Raw genomic sequence first — 9994 nt, 5'->3', positions numbered from 1 at the left:
CCAAGCTGGCAGAGAAGGAGAATGTGGACCTGGTGCTGCTGGGCAAGCAGGTGGGTGTCACTAGCCCCTCCCTCATGTCCTTGAGCTCATTCTTGCTCTGGAGGTGGCGGGGGGCAGTGTGAGGTGAGACTGCAGGTGCTGGGCACATCAGCCTTAGTTCAGGAGATAGGCCTGGGCTTGAAACGCAGACTTGATGCTTTTGGGCACTGGGCAGCCATGGGAGGTCTGTGAGCAGGAAACGGATGGGATCAACTCTGGGGGGCAGAAGGACATCCTCTGCAGCTGTGAGGAATGGACTGGAAGGGGAGACACTGGAGGCGGGGAGTTCGGGAAGGAGATTGGGGCTGGGGTGAAGAGCTGACCAGAACTCTCCCTACCACACTGCTCCCAGCTGCAGCAGGCATGGGTTTGGCCCATCTGTTCCCTCAGGAGACCTGGTGACACCTTCATCAGGGATAACCTCCTCAGCCCCATCCCCTTTGAAGACAAACCTCATGGCCTCCCCCAGAGGAGAGGTAAAGGAGGAACATTGGAAGGGCCACAGGCAGACAGGAGTGAGAAGAAGCGAGGAATTAGGAATAGAGGCTGAGAAAGAAGGTCAAAGACTGGGATGTAAAACGGGGCACAGAGACCTCAGGGCACAGGAGGCTCAGAGACAGAGCAGGGGCCTCAGTGGGGAAAGATGGGGATTCCAGGGGGCCATGTCAGCCCCAGAAAGAAGAGGAAGCTTGTGCATTCAGTTGGGTCATCGGATGTCCTGCCCAGCCCTGAGAAAGTCAGACAATAGAAAACAGAGATTACCAACTGCGGTGGAGTCAGAGTACAAATGGGCAAACTGAGGCAAAAGGCCTAACCAGAGAACAAGCCAAAAAGACAGGGCCTGGGTGGGGATCTGGAGGCTCAGGTCTCTTGCCAGCTTCCCAGGACACAGGTGTTGGCAGCGTGGCCTATTGAAGACCCTGCATTCACTGGTCGTCACTGGTCAGTCTCAGACTGTCGATGTCCTAGATGTGCTGGTGGTCAGGGAACCGTTCCTAAGACCAGGGCCTTTAGCTGGGGAGATGCCAGATAAATTGGTCGGGATGCTTTGTCCTAGGCAGCAGAATCACAACTCAAGCTGGCTTAAGCGTGAAAGCAAACTTATTAGCTCACGTAGATCAGGTGCTTCAGGCATAGCATGATCCAGGGTCACACATTAGCTCTAGGCTCTGCTCTATCTTTGCTTCACTCTCTGCATCTCCAGGCTCAGATCCCATCAGCTTAGTTATACCAGCAGAAAGAAAATAACCTCGTTCCTAGGGGCTCCAGCAAAGCTCCTAAGGCTGGCTCTTCATTAGTCCAGCTTGAGTCATGTGCCCATCCCTGAACCAACCACTGGGATCAGGAGATAGATTGTTCCCACTGGTCCAGATCCTGTTCAGTGTGGCCAGTACAGGGCCTGGCTCACAGGAGGCTTTCGTGAATATGTATACAGGGTGCAAAGATATGGTACGGGGATTCCAGGTGGCCTTACATACCACTGGACAGTGACTGCTTACCTTTGGGTCCAAGTGAGGGGGTTGTTCTAGACCAGGAATCCACAAACTATGGCCCATGGCCACTACTGATTTTGTAATTAAAGTTTTATTGGAACACCATCACATGTTTATTTGCATATTATCTATGGCTGCTTGTGTCTACAACAGCAGAGTCGAGTGGTTGTGACAGAGATCATATGATCTGCAAAGCCTAAAATATTTACTCTCTGGCCCAGTATAAAAAAAATTCGCTGGGCCGGCCCGGTGGCGCACTGCGCTAGTGCGCCGCTTGAGAAGCGTGGAGGCGCTCCCGCCGAGGGTTCGGATCCCACATACAGACCGGTTCCCGCTCACTGGCTGAGCGAGGCGCGGGGGCAACACCGAGGGTTGCGACCCCATTGCCGGTCCCCGGTCCAGTACGGGGGCGACACTGAGGGTTGCGATCCGTTGCCAGACACGGAAAAAGACAAAAGACAAAAAAAAAAAAAATTCGCTGACTACTGTTCTAGACAGAGGCCTGAATGGGCCATGAGAAGGCCCATTAATCATCATGCAATCTACTCTCCCTCTCTACTTAGGCCATTGATGATGACTGTAACCAGACGGGGCAGATGACAGCTGGATTTCTGGACTGGCCACAGGTGAGGCCAGAGTGGGGAGCATCTGCTGAGGGCCAGGACCTCATCCCTCAAACTCATCCCTGCCACAGGACCTTTGCACTTGCTGTTCCTCCTCCTGGAACACTTCGCTCAGAATGCCTCATGGCTTTCTTGCTCCCTTTGTTAGGTCTCTGCTTAGATATTACCTCTTCAGAGGGGCCATCCTTGCCCACTCTGTATGAAATACGTGTGCCCACCCCTCCCAACTGCAGGTTCCCCAGGCCCTGTCTATAGTCCAACAGAAATGCAAGCCACATAGGTAATTTTAAATTTTTCATAGCCACATTCAAAAAGTAAAAAAGAAACAGACAAAATTACTTTTAATAATATTTAGTTTAACCCCATCATATCTAAAACTTATTCCAACATGTAATCAATATAAAAAATATTAAGATATTTTACATTCTTTTTCCTTTTTTGTACTAAGTCTTTGGAATCCAATATGTATTTTATATTTACAGCATATCTCAATCCAGATGCTAAACTTTCATCAGAAATACTTCATTTAGATTCCTAAGGTTCACAGTTGAAAAAGTAGATCACATATCCGAGTTGTTCCAAACAGACTTAAAATTTTTCCAGTAACTGCACTGAGTATTGGAGTTTTTAAAAAACAGCTTTATTGAGATATTGTCCTACAGTAAACTATACATGTCTAAAATATACAATTTGATAAGTTTTGGCATACATACACACTCATGAAGCCATCACCACAATTATGATAATGTATTCATCATGATTTAAATTAAATTAAGTTTAAATTAAATTTTAAAAATTCTGTCCCTCAGCCACACTAGGCACATTGTAAGTTCTCAGTAGCCACATGTGGCCAGTGGCCACCAGGTGGGGTAGCACAGTTGTGTAGGCCGTTATCCTGCTCTGTTTTCTCCCAGCCGTTTGTCACTGTCTGACCAGCCTCTGTAGAGGTGCTCCCCATCTCATTCTCATAGCCTTATGTATTGTTTTCTTCATATTCCTTCTTATCTGAAATGATCTCATTTGTCTGTGTGTTTACTTGGTTACTGGCTGTCTTCCCTGGTAGAATATATGCCCACCAAAGCTGGTGCCTTCTTGGTGTGTTCACAGTGTATCCCCAGAGCCAGGCTCATAGGGACACTCCGATGAGCCTGTGAATAATGTGGTACTCAAACTGTGACCTGAAAGATTTGTCCAGTGAAGGACTGAACAGAGAAAACAGGTCAGTTAGACAAAGAGGAGTCATAGGTCATGTCAGTTTCCTGAGGGAGAAGATTTTGATTCAGGACTGAGAGGCAAAGGGGCCTTGGCCAAAGGATGGGGTCCCAGAAAGTGGTTTAAGGACCGAGGTGAGCACAGGAAGTTCTGCTGTTGGCACAGTGGAGGAGGGAGCCAGACTGCCAGCTTTTGGATTTACCAGCAGTAACGGTGGTCACATTATTGCACATCTTTCTGCCTCAGTTTTCCTCATCTGTAAAGCGGGGATAATAGCATTTACCTCATAGTGGTCCTACCAGGATTTGATGATTTAATACATGCAAATTGCTTAGAACAGGGCCCAACACTCAGTACGTGTTCACTTATTAAAGTGGGGAGACCTAACTAGCAGATTCAGGCCATTAGAACATATGCCTTGGCTCCCAGGGAAAGTGAAGCCACCCTAACCTAGACTTTTGGGATCCCTTTCTGTTCTGCCTCCCATTGCTCTGGGCCTGACCTGAATTAATCTCTCCTACTCTTCCTATGCTGTCCCTCCCCAGGGTACATTTGCCTCCCAGGTGACACTGGAGGGGGACAAGGTGAAAGTGGAGCGGGAGATTGATGGGGGCCTGGAGACCGTGCATCTGAAGCTGCCAGCCGTGGTGACTGCTGATCTGAGGCTCAACGAGCCTCGCTATGCCACATTGCCCAACATCATGGTGAGCACCTGGCAGACGGGTCACCAAGGGCCTGGGAATGGGCAAGCACATTGTAGGCCCAGTGCCTCCCCAGTGGTTGGATGGGAGGAGGGCAGGATCCCAGGGACCTCTCATCCAAAGGAAGGGATCACCTGGTCATTTTGACTAGGGAGGATTCACTGGGTCATTTCTGCCAACAGTGAAAGTTCATGGAGGTGTTTTGGTTAACAGGGAGGGTTTGGTGGTTGTCTCAGCCAACAAAAAGGCTTCACTGGGTAATAGAAAGGGTTCCTCTTGTCATTCCAGCAAATGGAAAAAGTAAATTGGATAATCTTGGCCAAATAAAGAGATTTGGTCATCTTGGTTCACTAGGGAGGGTTCCCTTGGTAATCTTTGCCAGCGGAAGCTATCGTCTAGGCTAACTAGGAAGGATTCATAGCATCTCTGGCTAAGAGGAAGAGTTCACTAATCATCGTGGCTGGTAGGATGGGTTCATCAGGTCATCTTGGCCAGTAGAGAGCATTCACTGCATCATCTCAGCCAACAGGGAGGGTTCAGTGGGTCATCTCAGCCAATGCAAAGGGTTTAGTGGGTCATCTCAGTGAGTAGGGAGAGTTCAGTGTGTCATCTCAGCCAATAGGGAGGGTTCAGTGGGTCATCTCAGCCAATAGGCTGAGCACAGTGGGTCACTCAGCCAATAGGAGGAGGGTTCAATTAGTCATTTCAGCCAATAGGGAGGGTTTAGAAAGTCATCTCAGCAAAAAGTCTATTGAGTCATTACTGTGAAAAGGATGGGTTTGCCAGTCTATCGCAGCTAGTGAAGGGTCTCCCAAGGCACTTAACTATTAGGACTGTTATAATAGTCGAGCCTCCCAGGGCAGCCCAGCCAGCAGAAATGGTCCACACCAAGTGTGGCCCTGTGAGAGGTTGCATGTGTCCTGGCCAGTGGATAGGTCCAGAAGGGTTCAGCTGGCAGAAATGGTTCTACAATGTGGCACCCAATGAGAGGAGGGTTCAGAGAGGTGGCCAGGGTCTTTGGCAGCCTTGTGAACTATGGCTTCCCATGTGCAGAAAGCCAAGAAGAAGAAGATCGAGGTGATCAAAGCTGGGGACCTGGGCGTGGACCTGACCTCCAAGATCTCTGTGCTCAGCGTGGAGGACCCACCCCAGCGCATGGCTGGTGTCAAGGTAGAGACCACTGAGGACCTGTTGGCTAAGCTGAAGGAGATTGGGCGAATTTGAGCCCCTCCCTGAAATTCGACAATAAAACTGTGACTCTCCCAACTTCTGTCTGTTAACTCATTCCCTGGAGACCTGTTCTTTGATTCATTCAACAAACATTTAAGTCTCCTGTGTGCCAGGCCCTGTGCTAGGTGCTGCTGGGAACTCAGGTGAGTCAAATTCAGTATCTGCCCTTGAGAAGCCTCTGTATTGAAGGGGACAGATGTGGGGATGCTAGATATGGAAGCACACTGAGCCATTGGGAACCCAGATAGGGCAACTGGCCTGGCTTGTGGGGTCAGAGAGACTTCTCAGGGAGATGACATCCAGGTTGAGTGTTGAAAGACAAATATTAGTGAGGTGGGTGAGAAGGGCTTTTATTCACAGAGTGTTTGCTGTGCCTTTTGGGTGTCAGTTCCCTGCTGAGACCTGGGACACAAGAAGAAATGATGCAAGAGGCTTTGGTTCTGGTTGGGGAGAGAGACAAACAACAGACAATCAAAACCTAGCGTGAGGATGAAGATCCTGGGGCCTAGAGTCAGATTTATTGATTTCAAATCCTCACTCTCAGTTTTACTAGCTATGAGATCTTGGGTGAGTTACCTCCTATCTCTGAGCTTCAGTTTCTCCATCTGGCAGACTAACAGCATCATATAGTGATTAAGTGTGTGGGTTCTGGATCCCAGGGCCATGGGTTCACAATCCCAGTTTGGCCAATTCCTGGCTCTGGGAAGACCTTGGACAAGTTACTACTCTCCAAGCTGAGGTTTTCTCCTCTGTCAGATGGAAACAGCAATTCATTCAGGTGAATTACTAATTAGTAATTCAGATAGAATTAGTAATAATACCTATGTTCTGGTTGTCTTTTGCAACATAACAAACCACTCCAAACTCGGTGGCTTAAAACAACAGATCATTTATTTTGCTCATAAATCTGAAATTTGGGCAGAGCCAGGTAGAGGCAGCTTGTCTGTCCTCCATGCAGCATCAGTTCAACTGGCTCAAACAGGGCCAGCAGATTAACTTCCAAGATGGCTCACTCACATGACCAGCAAGCTGGCTGTTGGCTGGGGGCCTCAGCCACAGTTGTTGACCAGGGACTGTGATTCCTCTCCATAGGGTTGCTTGAGTTTCCTCACAGAATGGCAGCTGGGTTCAGAGGAAATGTTCTATGAAATAGGAAGTGGGATATGCCAATCTAGATGCAGAAAATGGCACAGGGTCGCTTCCATTGTACTTTCTAGGTCTAGCAGTGACAACCTACTCAGATCCAAGGGGAGGTGACATAGATCCCACTTCTTAATGGAAGGAAGGTCAAATTTGCAGCCTTCTTTTAAGCTACAAAACCTACCGCATGGGGTTTTGAAAGGTTAGTTTATGTAGCACCTCCAGAACCACACCAGATATGCAGAACATGCTAAATATATGTTATTACCATTATTATTACCAGCATGGCGAGAACTGTGCCAGCATCAGCTCTGAGGACTGGAAGCTGAACAGATGCCCTAAGCCCAGCATGGGGTCATAGGAAAAGCTTTCAGAAGGGGTAAGCAGTATGACCATTCTGGGCCCAAGTCCAGCTTCTCCCTTCATCGGTTCAACCTTCTGCAGGTCCCTTGGCCCTTCTGAGCCATAGTGCCCTGGTCTGTAAAGTAAGGATAATGATACCCAGCTCGTAGGGCGTTTAGAAGAGTTCACCTTGATAATGCATGCGAAGCATTTAGCGTGATTCCTGGCACAACATAAGTAGCAATTGTTATGGTTCTCAATAAGGTGAGACCTGAAGGACAAGTTGTGGTTTAGCCAGGGTGGGGAGGGTGGCAGAAAAAGAGGCAGCGCTTTCCAGGTGGAGAAAACAGGGTTTGAAAAGGCTGGGAGGTGAGAGATGGGGCATAAGAATGGCAGGATGTTCAGAGTAAGTGCTGGAGTGGGGAAGGAGTGGGTGGGTCCTCTAGGAGCTTGGCTGTCTCCAGAGGACACTGGGGAGCCTGGGGAGGGCTGTGAGCAGGGGAGAGCAGGGCCAGCTCTGGGTGTAGAAAGACTGGAGGAGACTGAAGGCTGGAGAGCCCAGGAGGAGGGTTGGTTAGAGAGAAGATGCTGAGTTTAGCGGGACACAGGATGTGTGAAGGCCTGGGGGACGTGGAAATGTAGCTCTGGGTCTCAGGAGAGATGACTGGCCAGGAGAAAGCAACTTGAGACTTGGTTCTGAAGGCAACAGGGAACTATAGGAGGATTAGACCAGAGGAGTAGCAGGGTCAGACATGGGTATCTGAGGCTGCAGGCCAGAGAGAGTGGACAGAGGCCAGGAACCTGGGGAGGAGTAAGCCTAAGCTGAGGCCGAAGCCAGCAAAGGTGGGGCTCTCCAAAAGGTCACCTCGTCCTCCTCCAGGAAGTCTTCCTGGCTTTGTTCCCACAGGTTTGCTATCATGTTTCCAACTGGGACTCAGTTCTTCCCATCTTCCCCCTGGTGGTGGGGAGTGCAGGGGTCAGGCTGGGTGTCCCCACAGATGGGCCAGCTGATGAAAAGGAGTGAGGTGGGGTGGGTGGCTAAGCCACCAGACCGTGTGAGGGATCCTGGCACCTCCCAGTAGGACTGGCTCCCTTCCCCGCCCAGGAAGCTAAGCTACCAGTCCTGTTGGACTTGTCCAACCCGGGAGGGATGGATGCAGGCTCTGGGTCTCGCTCCAGTGTCCTCTCAGGTGCGGCCAGCACCATGGACACCTCGCAGGCTCTGCCTCTCTTCCTATTCCTGGGTAAGTCCCCTGTTTGGTCCTCTTCCCACCAGTCCCCGTTCTCAGCAGCCTCCCCCAACATCTTCCCCTCCTCTCCTCTGCAGCCTCCAGAATAGGGGTCCTGGCCCTCAGAGCCTCTCCTGAACTTCAGCAAACCAACTTCTCCTCTGCCTCGTCCTCAGACTCAGAAAGCTCCTCCCAGGGCCTGGCTTTGAAAGTTTCCTCCATCAAACCCCCCAGCTGGAAATTCCCAGATCAGTCTTCAGGTTCTAAAGCCTCTGCTGAAATCCCTGATTCCAACTGGTTTCCTGAGGCCCTGAATTCAAACGATGTGTCTGGGTCCTTCTGGCCAAATGTTACTGTGGAGGGCCAAAATTTGAGCCCAGATCCCACCTTCTCTGAAATCCCTGGTTCCAAAGTATTTCCTGATATCTCGCATTCTCAAGTTTCTGCCAAAGACCCCGAGCCTTCCTTCTCTGTTAAGACCCCAGCTTCAACCATTTTTGCTCAAGTCCCGGATACCCAAGTATCTGTTGAGACCCCAGGTTCAAAATTCTCCCCTGAGGATCTAGATCTTGAAAACTCCACGCAGAGCCCAGAATCCAAAGTTCCTGCTGAGACTCACCCCGAGGCAAAATTCCCCCAGCAGGTGGGGGGGCCTTTTGCTGTGCTGGTGGGGACCACTATCCGACTTCCCCTGGTTCCAGTCCCCAGCCCTGGTCCCCCTGCGCCCCTAGTGGTCTGGCGCCGGGGCTCCAAGGTGCTGGCAGCTGGGGGTCTGGGGCCGGGGGCTCCTCTGCTTAGCCTGGACCCTTCTCGCCAAGAACGCCTGCAATTTGACCAGGCCCAAGGAGGTCTGGAACTCGCCTCTGCCCAACTGGACGATGCGGGGATCTACACAGTTGAGGTCATCCGGGGCGGGGTCTCGCGGCAGATTCGGGAATTCACAGTGGGCGTGTATGGTAAGTGGTCCCTAGGGTCTGGAGTGCAGGTTGCAGGGCCTGTTCTGCTCTGGAGACCTTTGGGCAAGTCACTGTAGTGTGTTCTGAGGATGTTTCCTCCCCAGAGAAAGGGGTCCCTGGATGGGGGAGAGAGGACTTCTGGGTCGAGGGAAGAGGAGAGGGGCTAAGGGCCAAGACAGGGGTGCTTAAGAAAGTTTGGACGTGGGATCAAGACTCCTGGGAACTTGGATTCTTGGGTATGAGGGAGGAAGGGGCTGGAGGCCTCCCCTTCCTATCTCCTGGGTCTTAGAGAGGACAGCTGGGGGGTCAGACTCATGGGTCTGTGAGAGGAAAGGGATGGAAGCCCGAACCTGGGTTAAGAGGAGGCAGCGGCTGGGGCCCAAAGTCTTGGGTGTAAGGGAGGAGAGGACTGGGGGGCAGGCTCCCGGAGCGGGTCCTGAGCCCGTCCCCCTTCTCCCAGAGCCCCTACCCCAGCTGTCGATGCAGCCCGAGGCCCCAGAGACAGAGGAGGGAGCAGCCGAGCTCAGGCTACGCTGCGTGGGGTGGGAGCCGGCTCGAGGGGAACTGAGCTGGAGCCGGGATGGACGCGCCCTGGAGGCCGCGGACCCCGAGGGAGCGCAGCCGCCCAGGATCCGCGCAAAGGGCGACCAGCTGGTCATCGGGCGCCCAGTGCGCAGCGACCACGGCCGGTACACTTGCCACGTCCGCAGCCCCTTTGGCTCCACCGAGGCTGCAGCCGACGTCAGCGTCTTTTGTGAGTGGGGGAATGTCTAGGGTCGGGGTAGGGAGTCTTGAGTCCCTCGGGAGAAGGGGGTTGGGGGCCCAGTCTCCGAAAGTCCTGGAGGAGTCCCGAGTGACTCCGACCCCCGCGATCCCGACCTCCTCCTTCCACCAGACGGCCCAGACCCCCCTGTCATCACGGTCTCCTCGACTCGAGACGCTGCCCCAGCCGTCTATGTCACCGCGGGCAGCAACGTGACCTTGCGTTGCGCCGCCGCCTCACGGCCGCCCGCCGACATCGCGTGGCGC

General features: G+C 52.0%; 2 protein-coding genes across 3 annotated transcripts in view; both read left to right on the top strand.

Annotated features, from left to right (window-relative positions):
- Positions 1-5334, top strand: part of ETFB (electron-transfer-flavoprotein, beta polypeptide) — a 14353-nt gene extending 9019 nt beyond the window's left edge. Inside the window, exons 4-6 of one of the 2 annotated variants that reach the window (XM_008588315.1) lie at positions 2096-2158; positions 3913-4071; positions 5122-5334. In XM_008588315.1, coding sequence (XP_008586537.1) covers positions 2096-2158; positions 3913-4071; positions 5122-5292 — 393 coding nt within the window. In that variant the 3' untranslated portion in view covers positions 5293-5334. The remainder of the gene's footprint in view (positions 1-2095; positions 2159-3912; positions 4072-5121) is intronic. The other variant, XM_008588316.1, reaches the window with a different exon arrangement.
- Positions 5335-7942: 2608 nt separating this feature from the next.
- Positions 7943-9994, top strand: part of VSIG10L (V-set and immunoglobulin domain containing 10 like) — an 8956-nt gene continuing 6904 nt past the window's right edge. The window contains exons 1-4 of the mRNA XM_008588326.1: positions 7943-8024; positions 8108-8965; positions 9426-9719; positions 9861-9987. Coding sequence (XP_008586548.1) covers positions 7985-8024; positions 8108-8965; positions 9426-9719; positions 9861-9987 — 1319 coding nt within the window. The 5' untranslated portion in view covers positions 7943-7984. The remainder of the gene's footprint in view (positions 8025-8107; positions 8966-9425; positions 9720-9860; positions 9988-9994) is intronic.

This window comes from Galeopterus variegatus, unplaced genomic scaffold (assembly GCF_000696425.1).
Source record: "Galeopterus variegatus unplaced genomic scaffold, G_variegatus-3.0.2 Scaffold4773, whole genome shotgun sequence".
Classification (NCBI taxonomy): Eukaryota; Metazoa; Chordata; class Mammalia; order Dermoptera; family Cynocephalidae; genus Galeopterus; species Galeopterus variegatus.
This window is presented reverse-complemented; position numbering and strand designations above follow the sequence as displayed.